At 33.0% G+C, this 14,819-nt stretch overlaps 2 protein-coding genes across 2 annotated transcripts; one reads left to right on the top strand and one right to left on the bottom strand.

Moving 5' to 3' along the window:
- The first annotated feature begins 1,669 nt into the window (after nucleotides 1-1,669).
- On the top strand, nucleotides 1,670-3,490 carry LOC104901035 (uncharacterized). Its single transcript, XM_010688579.2, has 5 exons — nucleotides 1,670-1,816; nucleotides 2,010-2,232; nucleotides 2,323-2,778; nucleotides 2,896-3,044; nucleotides 3,179-3,490. The coding sequence occupies exons 1-5, from the start codon at nucleotides 1,670-1,672 to the stop codon at nucleotides 3,488-3,490; spliced, it is 1,287 nt and encodes a 428-aa protein (XP_010686881.2).
- A 3,961-nt stretch (nucleotides 3,491-7,451) lies between these two features.
- On the bottom strand, nucleotides 7,452-13,472 carry LOC109133541 (uncharacterized). The gene is made up of 5 exons (XM_048634826.2): nucleotides 13,209-13,472; nucleotides 12,824-12,900; nucleotides 12,638-12,674; nucleotides 8,176-8,492; nucleotides 7,452-7,923 (listed from the first exon to the last, which is right to left on the bottom strand). The coding sequence occupies exons 1-5, from the start codon at nucleotides 13,375-13,377 to the stop codon at nucleotides 7,747-7,749; spliced, it is 777 nt and encodes a 258-aa protein (XP_048490783.1). The 5' UTR covers nucleotides 13,378-13,472; the 3' UTR covers nucleotides 7,452-7,746.
- Between the last annotated feature and the right edge of the window lie 1,347 nt (nucleotides 13,473-14,819).

Here is a 14,819-nt window from a genome sequence, read left to right on the forward strand (position 1 = left end):
CGACCATTCCAATTCGTTGTTCATATAAACATTATATTGATGAACCTTTCATATCACCAAAATCATTCAATTCAATCATTTGAAACGAAATGAAAAAGGAAAAAAAAGTGTTTTACCGCGATGCAATCTTATCATATAAACCACATAAAACCTCATGGATTAGGTTATCAATAACCGTCATCAAATATGTTATAGTCACATGATTTGAAGCCATTGTCCAAGCCAATTATTATTTTAGATAATGTCATAAAAAGGTTAGTTAATGACCTAAACTATTTAGTAATACTCTAATCTAATTAGGTGATTATCTAACATATATAGTGGTTATGTTAGGTCATGACCAAAATAGCTTTAGTAATTACCTAAATGCTATAGTAACTTGCACCAAAAACTAGTGACATTCCACTATAATGGAGTGGATTCTTTTGAGAGATTGTTCGACTTTTCCAATGTAATGTTCACATAAACATTCTATCAATGAACCTTTTATATCACCAAAGTAAATCAATTCAATTACTTGAAAGCAAAATAAAAAGGAAAAAATGCAACATTTTACTCATATCTAATCTTATCATATATATAAACCACATAAAACCTCATGGATTAGATTTTCAATAACCAACATCTTAACCATACAATTCCCTCATCATATATGTTATATGCACATGATTTGAGGCCATTACCCAAGACAATTTTTAGTTTAGGTATTGTCGTAAAATGGGTTAGGTAATGACCTAAATTTTTGGTAATATCCTAATCTAATTAGGCAATTATATAACATATATAGTGGTTATGTTAGTTCATGACAAAAATATCTTTACTAATTATCAAAATCCTGCAGTTACTTGCGCTTGAAAACCAGTGCATTCCACTACAGTAGAGGTCCCGAACATGTTGTAATTTTTTTTCATCTAATTTCTAAACTAAAGTATGATCTAATCAGCAAATGTAACTCGATAAAAGTTTAAAGTGCATTGATTTGTTGCAATTATCTCACACACACCTTAATTTTATTTTTGCTCATGTCCAAAATATGTTTAGTAATTGCCAAATCTTTATGTTCGGTCAAGGCCAAAATATATTTAGAAATTACCAAAACACTATAGTACCTTAGACGAAAAACCAGCTCAACGTCCTATGGAGGTCTCGAAAAATCTAAAACTTTTTTCTTTGCATTTAATAACTAAACTAAAGTGTGAACTACTCAAATGTAACCACAAATTGCCGCATAAAAGTGTGAATTGCATTGATTTAGAGCAATTTAATCACTAACACCTTCAATCCATGAGTTTCTCTCCATGAGTGTTGAACGATAGCTTAGGTAACAAGCTAGCTATTTTCCAGCACTGATGGGCCATCGGAGAAAACCGTCGTAACCGCAACAGACTGTGATTAACTAGAAAGGAGATCAGGGAGATTCAAATGTAGGGAAATTGTCGCAATCCAATGTAGCATTAACTAGGGTTCGCCAAACCAAACTGCTATGATAGTTGATGCAATGAAAGCTGCGTTCAGGGCCAATCGATCTGAGGTGATTCCAGGAGTACATATCACAGTGGAGGGTGGGAAAACTCAAAGCAAAGTAGATAAGCAAGGGTCTGATCGAACTCCAGTTGAATAGAGGACTGAAGGTCCAGTGGTGCTAGAATCCGATAGGAATGATTATGTGATGATTGGAGGAGGATCAAGAGCCGCGCGATGCTTGGAAATACAACCATCTCCTCTCCCATGGGTAAAATTTACTGCGGATAAACCTCTAACTGCAAAGGGGACCATTCTGAAATATGTGGCTCCGGTTATGAAAGAAGGGAAACTGGTGTGTGGCTAAGCTTTACAAAGATGAGGTGAATTAATTAGCTGAGGTATGGGCTTCTGCTCTCATTGTCTATGTGGTTGGTCATACTCCCTCCATAGGTATGATCCTTCGCCATATAGAAAAATAGTCGTATACTGTTGCAAAACCATAGGTTTTCTTACATGAAAATGGTTATTTTGTGGTCAAATTCCAGAATATTGATGATAGAAATGAGATATTATACTCTGGCCCCCCTATGTTTAATCATCGACCAATGATTATCAAGGCTTGGACCCCTGAATTTAATTTCCATGATGAAATGTTGAGAGTTATTCCATTGTGGGTTAGGATGCCTAACCTACCTTTGAGCTACTGGAGCATTAACTCTCTTAGTCATATTGACAGTATGATAGGGGTACCTTTGTATGTTGATGAGTGTACTACCCATCAGAAGCGGATCTCCTTTGCTAGGATGCTTATAGAGGTGGATGTTACTAAACCTTTGCCATAGTATGTTCTGATTGCAGGGGAGTCAGGTAGAATGATTGAGCAAAAGATAAGCTTTGAATGGGCTCCATTATTCTGTAAGAAGTGTCAAGTTGTAGGCCATGATTGTGTTAAGAAAGTGGCTGGTTCCAAAGTGGGGAAAGTGGCTGATCCAAAACCAACTGAAAAGTGGGTGGCTAAACTTGTTATTGCCCAGCAACCAGATGCAATTGAGGTTGTCCCAGTAGTGTCTGAGCAAACTAAGCAGCAGGTAGAGCCTGAGCATGTTGGTGGGAGAGATGTTGAGGTGGCTACTGAAGTAAGGGAACAACCAAAGGCTGATAATGCAGGGGTAAATGAATTTGCAGAAATTAGGCCACCATGGAATATTGTAACAAGTGGGCAGAAAAGGAAGGAAATTGAGCATCTGAAGGGGCCTGGGGTAATAACACAAATACTGGATGAAGCTAGATCAAGTTCATTCACAATTTCACCAGGTTAATGATTATATATATGTTCCTGGAATATTAGGGGATTAAATAATCCTCTAAAGATAGGAGAAATAAAGAAGTTTGTTAGAGATAATAAAATCACTTATTTTGCTCTTTTCAAAGCAAGGGTAAAGACTCATAACAAAGTGAAGATACAGGGGAAGTTTGGCAATCAGTGGAAATGGGAGACTAACTGTGATAGCTATCTTAAGGGGAGGATTTGGCTTGCTTGGGATCTTAGCTGGCTCTCTTTACAGCTTTTGCAGAAAAGTGTCAGCTGATTCATTGTAATAATATTAAAGCTAAAAATAGTGGATTACATATTGGAATGACTGTAGTGTATGGGTTACATACTGTTGAAGATAGGAAAACTTTGTGGCCTGAGCTTTTAGCTATTGATAATTAGATGTCCTTGCCTTGGTGTGTTATGGGCGATTTTAATGCTGTTTTAGCTTCTGGTGACAGACTTAATGGCAATCCTGTATCTACTTATGAAACTCAAGATTTCATAAGACTTCTGGCTACTACTGAATTAGGGGAATATAAATCTTGTGGCCACTTTTACTCTTGGTCTAATAAAGGGTTGGGTGATGCTAGAATTGCCAGTAGGATTGATAGATGCCTTGTGAATTCATGCTGGTTGACTATGTTCCCAAGTCTCTCTGTTGAATATATGAACCCTGGTATCATACCACTCTCTATTGGTGTTGAGGTGTAGCACTGATGAGCCTAGGCAGGGTAGGCCATTTCAATTCTTCAATTACATGGCTGATTGAAGAACATTTTCAATTTGAATAAGAATGAACTATTGTTGTGATTTTGCCGTGAAGAAAGCATCATGTTGCCTACAAGTAGCTGAACATAGCTGTCCATACACACCATTATAACCATCCATTAATCACACTACATGCACCACAACTCCAATTTGAAATAGAAAAATAAAAGAGAGAAAGAATGGGAAAGAAGAATGTGTTTAGAAGCTGAAAAACATAAGAAAATGCTCACTATGGATCTCAAAAGGCCATAGTGGGAAAGAAAAGCCCTCTATGGGTCATAAATTTGATCTCTATGGATCACAAAAAAGGAAACTATGGGAAAATGATCAACTATGGGTCTCAAAATTCAATAATGAACCACTTTAGATCTCAAAAAACGATCACTATGGATCAATAAAAAATTACCTTCTTGGTCAAAAAAATGACCACTTTAGGTCTTGAAATGACCATCTATGGGCCTTTAATTTGACAATGACCATCTATTAATGAGCCTCAATAGGTCTCAAAGAATTGATCACAAAGGACCATTACAACTGATCACAAGATTGATCACCAAAAGACCAAAAAAACTGAAGACACATAATCCAAAATCAAATATCACAAGAAGCCACTTTCTGATCACCCAACATTGCAAAGCTGATCTTCACCAACATCATTATAAGCCAAAATCAAGTTGTCCAGCCTGATCACCCAACTCAACATGATATTGTGAACCAAAAGATTTAGCCGCTGACATTGCTCCATCATAGAGTAAATGTCATACCCAACACAACCCAACTTTCATCATTAACACCTCATCCATAACCTGATTTGCAGATCAACACAAACCATAAAAAAAAAGTTTAACCTCATAATGCAACCACAATACTAACCAATAACCCCATAATACCAATGATACCCAAATGATTCAGTTTGCAAGCTAATCCCAAAAACAATTGAAAGTTGTTGACATGAGAGAAGTGCCATTCAGTTATGTAATTCATCAATGAGATGGTGAGAAATTGAGCATGAATAATTATAGGTGAACAATTAGCCAAGTCATTAACACACTAACTAAAATGTTGAACATAACTGAACCTCGCAATTCAACCAGAAATTTCATTGAGTCATGTAAAATTTGCAGTGGGCACTCACAGTTTCAACCTAATCTACCTCAACATAATTCCAATTTCATTCATATTATATGGGGAAAAAAATAGGCAGACACCTCAACAAATTCACAACATATCCTCCAAACAAATGCAACAAAACTCAAGAGAACCATAAGATGCTCATAGGAAAAGAAACGGACATTCAACATTAATGAGTTGTGCCTAGAAAACTATTTCGACAAATCAACAACGAATCCAAAGAGGAGAAGGGAGTTGAAGAAATCAAACCAGAATCTCAATTTATGAGATGAAAACAAAAGAAAATGGCAACCCCAAAACCACAATCAAAACTCCAATCAACTCTGATCAAGTACCATTCACGGATACCCCAAACTTGCAAATCCATAAATTGCTCGTAAATCTTATTAAACCCAGTAGCACCATCTTCTTGACATATATGACAAAGTTTTCTTCATCCCTCGTAGATAATGAGCCTCAACATCTAAAAAAGAATCAAATCCGAAAGAAAAACTCGAAAGATCTTGAGAAAATCGACAGTGAAAGAACAAAGTGACCAAGAAATACAAACATAATCTTCAACCAACGATTTCCAGAATAACCCAACTACTATTAAAGTGAGGCACAAAAGTCTTTAAGAAATGAAAAAAAAAAACTTGAGCAATTTGAGCGAGAAAGTCGAACTAATCAGTAACAGCTATAAGAATGGAATTTAGGGATTCAAATTTTAAGAATTTCGGTAGAATGTGAGAGGGTTAATCGCACAATTGGATTTAGGGACTTCTTGATGGAATCAAGAATTAAGGAACAAGAAATTGCGAAAAATTTGGAAGTTTAAAAAAGAAAATCAGATGCAAATTTCTACGTAGCGAAATTGGAAGCCAATCAAAGAATGAATCAACCAAGAAAATCGATTTGGGAAAAAATTGAATGTCTAGGTCAGAAAATTGCAGTTGAGATTTAACTCAACTCTACGATTCAACAAAGATTCAACACCAATAATTTTGTGAGATGATATATATTCAAGAAAATCAAACAAGTAAATTTAACCAAATAATGAGAAACTGAAGTGAGTTGAAAGAAAATTTTTAGGAGAAGAATTGAAGAATATATTTGAATTGAAAAATGTGCGGAAGAAATTGAGTCAGGAATCGAATTTCCATTGTGATACCATGTTATAGTTTATGTTTTAGGGAGGAAGGAAAGTGAAAAGAGTGAAGTCAGCCATTAATGGCTTAGAGAGAGCTCGAAGAGTGTAGAGAGAAAGAGAAATGAAATGTGTATAATTCTGACGTAAGAAGTAAAAGTGATGTATTAGAATATTACAACCTACCTATTTATACTAATTATAATAGTAACCAAACTAATGTTAGAATTACATCGAACAAACTAATCAACAATACTACTAAACTCTTAACAACCTAACTAGCAACAATAAGCAAATCTAAACTCTAACACCTTTACCGATATAGAAGGAGGTGGAGGAGGGAGGTGGAGGAGGGATGTGGTCGTGATGGGTGTAGTGACAGGTGGAGCCAACCTTGTTGTGAAGGTTTGTGGCGGACCATGAAGCCCTAATGGGGTAGAGCCCATTGGCTAAAGCCCTTGTTTCCTTGTTTGATATAGCACTAATGTGCATGGTATTCGCCAACGGTGATAGAGTCCTAATTCCTTGACGATTGAGAATTCGTCTGATGGACCAGAGAATGGAGATGGCACCTTGGTGGAAGCGTTAATATGGTGTTTGAGTGAGGAGAAAGGTCGAAGTGTGGGAGATAATAGAGAATGAATACAACTAGTGTGGGAGAGAGAATGAAAAAAATAAGGGAAGTTAACAATTTTGTCACTTGAACCCGATCAGTTGACAAAAGAATGGGATTCGTTTTCGTCAACTGATCCAGTTCAAAATACCACTGAATCAGTTAATAATTCATCTCCCTTGCATGCCAGAACCTTGTGTCAAATGATCCGATTGTGGGAAGAATCGAATCCCTTCTTTAAAGACCATCTAATATGTAAGAATAGTGACTTGAATGGTGCCTTGAAGGTGTTTGGTAGAATACGTGAAGAAGGAATGACATAAGGATGACTTTGAATGGATATATCTCTCAATCTATAAATGATTTTTAGGTGATTCAAAGTGGAGGTGATAGCTTGTTCCAAGAGCTTTCCAGCGATAGTTCATATGCCCAATTCCGCTGAGAAACGAGAAAGTTATGACAGTTTTACGAAGTCGCCCAATGGCATTGGGCGAGGTCGCCCGATCAGGCGGCTGACTGAACAAAGTCCGGGCCAGCTTCGCCCGATCGGGCGCGCAACAAAACTGGAAAAAGGGAAATTACCGCCCGATCGGGCGGATGTCCCCCGATCGGACGGCTGACCGGGTAACGCGGAAACGCGTTTTCTGTTGTGGATATAAATATGTTATGTATATCTTAGGGTTTTAGACTACGAATTAGTCTCTATTCTCTCTGTAATCTGGTTTTCCTCACATAATAAAATATTCCCCCTCTCTCTACCGTGGATGTAGCCAAATTGGTGAACCACGTAAATCTGTTATCTGATTTTATCGCTTTTTGCATTCATAATTTGTTTCTCTCTCACATCCGTTATAACATAATCTTTTTACCACTAGTAATGATTTCCTTTATTGACAAATTATTTATTTATATTATTATATAAACTTCCCTAAAGGAAATATCTCTAACTCTAATTAATGGCGTCACAAATTTAACCGAAACGTAAAATAACAAAGATATGCTTAATATCACCTTTTCCAAAGCCAGTATACATATCAACATATGTGATAATAGAACGTAACAATAAAGAAAGTGCAAGGAAAAATTCTAGATAATGATAAAATAAGAGTTTGACTAATTTGGAGAACAATTCTCAAGCGAACAAATGAATGAGAATGGGGTAAATTCGATATATCCACATGGTTTCGGCCATACACCAATTTCTCATTTCTGTTCGCTGGACAATTAGATCTCCATTTAGCCTTGTAGCATAAATTAAAAACATAAAACTAGCAAATATATGTTAAGCTGAAAGTTCTAGTTTCCTTAACATAAGGCGCATGATAATCATTAAAGTGAGAGGGCTAGTGAGAGGTCTTCATTTGTAGGAATGACAGAACAACGGCAAATGTTGAGCTCAAGACTTGAATCCGAAGCAGCAGACTTGAAATTGCTTAGTAAATCTTTAGTACTAGTTGAAGGATCATCACAGTATATTATTTTCTCTTTTCCCTTGGCTGCATTTACCTGAACAATTAAATGGAAGGTATCAAGCTAAGAATTACTTTCGACTTAGCTTAATACTATTGTAGGTGAACATATATATACTAGAGCTGATCATGGATCGGATGCTCTTGAACGTGACCAAAAATACGGCTAGGCCAAGCAAGTGGACATAAGACCAAAATGGTCTAAAAATGGCCCGATTATCAGGAGAAAAGTTTATAATCTGATCTATCCGGGACATATTTGATCAGCTTAATGACATATTTAACATACCTGTGTAGCAGTAGAGATGGAATTTTTAACAAGATCACTAAACATCATATAGGCTTGATCGTTCATTTTAGCTTGTTGTTGACTATTCTTACGCGCAACACGTTTTGGTAGCGTCAGCGGTGGCAACGGTGGAAGTTGCGGCATTAGGACATCATTAGGAAAATGCTTGTCAAGGGCGTTTTTAATAAGTACACCCTTGATTCGTTGAAGGCGAGTTTGCCTACGAGTTACCGCACGAGAAGAGTGGTTGAGAAGTTCAGGTAGCTTAGAAATCAATTGCATGTCATTCCCACTTTTCTTAGCAGCATCTAGGGCATCTACATTAACAACAAAAACAATGTCAACACTAAAACATAGTAGAATAGCTAGCGCGTGTATTGATCTGGTATCACTTGCGTTTTTGCATCTTACATGGCCATCCGGTATTCCTACGCGTACTACTACAATTTACATGCACGAAAAAGTGATCCTCTAGCTTTGCATATGTTCTTCCTTACAAGATTAATTTTGATGTATATATATCTTTGCTTTTAAAATATAACATGTAAACCACTTTTATATAAATCTATCGATAATAAATTTGACATTCAAAATTGTATCGATAATACAAATCAATTTATAATCTTACTTTAATAATATAAAATGATATTTGATAGTACAATAACATTCCAAAATGTTTTATATTGTGAAATAAATCTTTTTAGTTAAAAGGCTTTATAATTAAAATTCAATGGAGTATATATTTATGTCTAATTACTAGAATTTTTGTTGAAAATGGTAATAAGGGCTCATATAGTTTATCCAAAAATGAAATTTACTAAATATAACAATTTACTATGAGTAATTAATGATGAGCTACATCAACACCTATGCGTGCACACTCGCTTGCACTCACATAACCATGTTGAGTCTCGAAGAAATGTTATGTCATAAATAACATGGCTCTCCGTCAACACTTAAAAAGGGAACTAGACATGACAGGTTGCAATTGTAGCCCATATTTTTTAATAATATATTTGGATTTTATGCTTCGAATAAGATTAAATCTATTCCTAATTAGGGATGATAAACATCTAACAGTTAGATGTGTTGGATATAAGTTTTTCGTGTAATAATTATTATTTGTGTATATAACAAATATTGTTTGGGTACGTAAAATATATTGTTTGTGTTATTTTTCTCTTATTTGTCATAAGAAAACCAAACAATATTTTTACGTATACAAACAATATTTATTATATACACAAACAACATTTGTTACACGAAAACTTATGTTAGATATATCTAACTGTTAGAAATTTATCAAACCTTATTTCTAATGGGGTTACTTCTACATAATACAAAAAAAAATTCTATTATGTAAGAATTTTGTTGTTTGTATGCTTTCAATATATATAGGCTTTTTTTGGTCAAGGGAGGTTTGGAACAAAATTAGTGATTTGAGCTCATATTAGAGGATTTGACTAGTCAATCCTCTAATTTGAGTGTTTGGTAAAAAGAGGTTTCAGTTAGCTTATTGAGCCTAAAAAGCTCTTTTTGAAAAACTTGAGGGAAGGAGCTTTTTGACATTAGAGGTTTGGGAATGAGTGAGCCAATTACATTTATATCCTAAAGTTGTTAAAAATTACATTAATAATAAAAGGTATAGCAAGATTATGCACATGTTTTTATTGGTCATTTTGCAAAATAATGTGGCAGTTAGCTAGCAGTTACTTACCAAAACACTTTTATACAAACAACTAATACATCAGTTAATCAAATCATCTAATACAATAAGCCAACAAATATTAGCCAATATAATCAGATAACAACTATTCGCTAATTTTCCAACAGTGCCATATTCTTTTTCGAAATATATTGTGGGGGTAAATTTCTTCCAAAGTGTCCCATGTATGTGATATTGTATTACAAAGATCAAGGTCATTAAAATATAACCTAACGTAGAGGTGTGTTATTCTATTCAACTTTTTTTTTTATATGAAGTTATTTAAATATAACTGAACATATCTGAATTAATTTTAACTTATTAGATCTAATTAGTTCTTATATAAATTTCTCTGAACTTATTAGACCTTATATTACCAAGGTGTCAAATATTATTTTTTGAACTAAACTTATTAGTCCTTAATTACTAGACCTTATCTGAACCACACATGATTATATGTGGCTAGCCACATAATGTGGGCACACACACGCGCATCCATTCATTTTTTAAAGGTCATGTCTCACTTGAATTTCATCGAAATTGAGCTTTTGACCATGCATTGGAAAGCTATCGAGCGAAAGTGTTATCTCCAAGTTGAATCTAGCCAAAATGTTGATTGTGTTGTGAGAAATGTTCATATGAAGTTGACCCAAGTGTTTCTAAGAGTAAATGATTAGTATTTCCTTTTGTTATAATTAAAAGTAACCTTACTTGTCTGTAAGCGTAATTCCTTTTATTGTTCATAATAATCTCATCAGTTAGAGATAACGATATTTAATCATACGAGTAACTTCATTCGTTCATAAGAGTAAGCTCATTAGTACCCTTTTGTTTATAAAAGTAATTAACCCCGTTATTTATAAGAGTAACCCCCTTCTGTTGTTATGCGTGACCTTTCAAATATTATATTATTAAGCTAAAAAAAATTTTAGAGGAACCTCATTTAATCATATGAGTAACCTTATTTAATCATATGAGTAACCTCATTTAATCTTATGAATAACCTTATTTATCATAAAAGAAATCTAATTTATTCATATGAGTAACCCCAAACATTGATCAAAGTTACCACATTTATTCATACTAGTAAAGAAATCAGTCATAAGAGTAAAGTGATTATTAGTGTTTCCTTTTGTTATAAAAGTTACTCCATTTGATTATAAGTGTAACTCTTTTATTGTTAATAGGAATCTCATCCATTATTGGTAACCACATTCAATCATACGACTAACTAAATTAATTATACGAGGACTGCATCCAATCATACGAGTAAGTAACTTCAATATATCACAAAAATAACATATTTAATTTATTCATACGAGTTACCTCGATCATTCGTTCATAAGAGTAAGCTAATTAGTACTCCCATTTTGTTGTAAAAGTATCCCCATTTTTAAGAGCAATCTCATTTGTCATAATAACCACATTTATTCATACTAGTAATTCCATTCGTTCATATGAGTAATTTCTTTTATTTCTTAGTAGTTTAGCTATCTTTCTAGAACTTAGTAATGCATCCTTTTGTGTTTTTATGTTTTATTTAGGTGTTGCCTCCAAGGTCATCATGCCACTCACTATATGTGCACATTTATATATCTAGGAAAGAATATGTAAAAAAAAGTTAAATGAGGAGAGTTTGTATGAATATTAATTATATTTTACAAAAGATATAAAGTAAACAAGAGAGAGAGGAAGATGAGTAAAAAAGTATATATATTTTGCATAAATAATAGTAATAAAGTAAAGTTAGCTATATCTAATTAATTAGTAGATTGAGAGAAAATGAAAGTGAGTAATTCTTCAATGAATGTATGGAGAATTTTAGCCATGCCTGATAAATGGAATGTTAGGTAACATAGGTTTTAAAGAAAAATAAATATGTTCTAGAACACACACATATATATATATAATAATTATTAGAGTGCATCACTGATGGAAATAAATATGAATATGAACGGCTTTCCGAAGTCTTATCAAGAAAATACGTGTATTTAAGAAAAGAACAAATATGTTGATCTGATACTTAAAATGTGGCAATTCTTCTTGTAAACAAGATTCTTATTTTAAAAAAAACAACCCATTAGATGATTATAAATTTTTTTTATTATATAAATTTAAATTACTATAATTATTTTTAGGTTATAAAAAAATTATCTTTAGGTTAAGCAAAATAAATTAGGATTATTTCTCGAATTGAGTGGGACCCATCTTTCAGTTAAAATTCTTGCATATATTGAGGAGAAAATAAACATGTTTTGTGTTAACATATAGCTATTATTTTCATGATTATGTATCACAAAACTATCATGTATTTTTTCAAAGGACGAGAGTATACATTCTTTCAAGAAAAAAATGTTTGTTTTTTTTTTTTTAATAAGATTGGGTATGTATATGTCATTCAAAATTTGCAAAACTTTTATGGTCGACGGGTATCTCTATTTTGTCTTTTATTATCGTTTATTAAAATTTAGTACACAATATATATTTCATCTAAAGTCCCTTTAATTCATTAACATATCTTAACATATACTTAAACTCAAAAGCCAAAACACTAAACATAAGAAAATATGAAAATGCATCTAACATATTTTTTTTATAAAAATAAAATTAAACTTTGTAAACAAGAATGATCGTAACTATATACTAACTATTTGTCAATCAATTCGAGCCCTACAAGATGACAAATAAGTAATTAAAAAGTCAGCCATGCAGAAAAATAAAAATAAACGGCTGATGATTTAATTTTTAGATGATTACCTTGAATCAACAAATCTTGACGCACACTTCGATACATCTGTTGTGTACATGAAGATTTAATCATCCACCCTCATGATATAATATTAGAAGATAATAATCAAACAACACATACATGAGGATGTATTTTTTTTTTTTAAGAAAAAATTATGCTTCATATATGAAAGATCAAGAGAGAAAGAACAATACTTGGAGATGACTCTTGACATGGGACACAGTAATTCCATCCACTCCCATCACATGCAAAATCATTTTAGGTGTAGCCCCTAAAAACACACCAAATCCATAGTTAAGTGAATTCTCTGGTACATTTTACCAAAAAAAATAATATATCATTACAACTCAAATTTGATGCACAAAATTCATGTACAAAAATTATAAATGAACATAACAGAAAATAATGTTAACTTATTATTTTATATGGTTAGTCCAAAATAATATTTTACGAAACAAAAATATTCTATGATACAAAACAATAATTCTTAGACTCATCCTAATTTCTTTGAACGTATAGCAAATAGATGTAATAGTTCTGTACCATCTAATAACATTGAAAACGATAGTATATACTTACTATCTTCACCACCAAGTCTAGCGACGGCACGGAGGAAGCAATAGTGGAGATCTTCGGTCCACCGAAGTCTTGGCTTCTTTGATCTTACATATGGTCTAACACCAAGGACATTAGGATTAAGATTATCATGAACACCAACTACATTCCTCAGAAAATTTCTTCTCTCCATATATATCTACTTTTTTTGTACTTAGGTATTGATAACTGAGGTAGGGAGAGAAAAAGGAGGAAGTTGAGATGGTGAGGGATGAAAAGAATGAAGCCAAAGAGGAGAATAAATAGGTGGTGAAGGACAAGTGAGAAGAAAAAGAGAGAGCGAGGGAGAGACTCGTGTGATTTTACTACACTTTGTCTTCTACTAGACAGGTTTCCGCATACTAGAGAAAGGTCAGTTATGTGTTTAATTGAAATATTAATTCATCATCACCAACAAAAGGCAAATAGTAGAGAACAAAGATGGAAAGAAATTCTCCAAGATTCTATAAAACTTGACAATTTTGACCTTTAATTTGTACAAAAGTGTCTTTAATAACGGAGGCTTAATTTTGAAATCTTAAATTATTAAGTTTCACTCACTTATCTAATACATAATGTTAACCATTAGTGTGCACCAGGTTGGTAATTGATATTAACGTCATATAGTGAATTTTATAAAGATATAGTGAACTTAGCTTATATACAATATAATGAATTTTATTAACGGAAAAACATATAGGGAAACTTATGCAATATAGTGGAGGATTCAATTTTAAAATTGTAACATGTAGGAAGGTGTAGGTTGTGTTGTGTATTGTGGCACATGCTTTAACATATAGAAAGATATTGTTTTGGATGATATAGTGAGTGTCTAAATATAGTTGATTGTTCAAAAATGATGTAGTTTTTGAATGATATAGTGAGTTTCTAAATAACATAGTGGATTTTTGAATGATATAGTGAAAGGTTTGAAAATAATGTAGTTATGCATCATATAGTGTGTTTATAAATGATATAGTAAGAATAAGGATGATATAGTGGCTTTGTATATGATATAGTGGGTTTTTAAATGATATCGTATATTGTTCAAAAACAATACATGCTTTTGGCATGGTGCACGCTAATGGTAACGTGAACCGGGTCCACGCAAGTCGGATTATAATATACTAGCTTTCAAAGCACGCGATGCGTGCGATAATAATTTTTCATTGTCATATTTCGTGATGTCGAGTAGCTAGTTTTACATACACACAATATATGCAACGACAACTCGTTATAGTAGTTTAAGATAATAATTTTTTTTTTTGAATAAATGATATGTTTTGGTCAACTTATTAGAAGTTATTTTCAGCAAAAAAATAATTTAGATAAGTTCAGATAAGCAAAAATAAGTCTAATAGAAGAGTACAAAAGTAGTTAAAGAAAGCATTCACTTCTATTTTATATTTTAAACATAATAATAAAAAATGTCCATAAGAATATTTCATACTCACCTCTTTTGTCTAGTTTATAAGTTGATTAGCAAATTAGTTCACAATCGCAATTATATTTATCTTTTCTATTTTTTGCTTTTTTAATCCTAATTTGATTCAAATATATGTTCTCCAAAATTGCAATGATTATCTTCATATATTT

Source organism: Beta vulgaris, chromosome 8 (assembly GCF_026745355.1).
Source record: "Beta vulgaris subsp. vulgaris cultivar EL10 chromosome 8, EL10.2, whole genome shotgun sequence".
Lineage (NCBI taxonomy): Eukaryota > Viridiplantae > Streptophyta > Magnoliopsida > Caryophyllales > Amaranthaceae > Beta > Beta vulgaris.

Bases quoted from the DNA above. Each gene is read 5' to 3' on its own strand.
- LOC104901035 (XM_010688579.2), top strand. From the start codon at position 1,670: ATGATTGGAGGAGGATCAAGAGCCGCGCGATGCTTGGAAATACAACCA. The intron at 2,233-2,322 runs GTACTACCCATC...TTCTGATTGCAG, and splicing joins ACCTTTGTATGTTGATGAGT to GGGAGTCAGGTAGAATGATT. The intron at 2,779-2,895 runs GTTAATGATTAT...CTCTTTTCAAAG, and splicing joins TTCATTCACAATTTCACCAG to CAAGGGTAAAGACTCATAAC.
- LOC109133541 (XM_048634826.2), bottom strand. From the start codon at position 13,377: ATGGAGAGAAGAAATTTTCTGAGGAATGTAGTTGGTGTTCATGATAAT. The intron at 12,675-12,823 runs GTATTGTTCTTT...TGTACACAACAG, and splicing joins ATGTCAAGAGTCATCTCCAA to ATGTATCGAAGTGTGCGTCA. The intron at 7,924-8,175 runs GTATGTTAAATA...TTAATTGTTCAG, and splicing joins CCATCTCTACTGCTACACAG to GTAAATGCAGCCAAGGGAAA.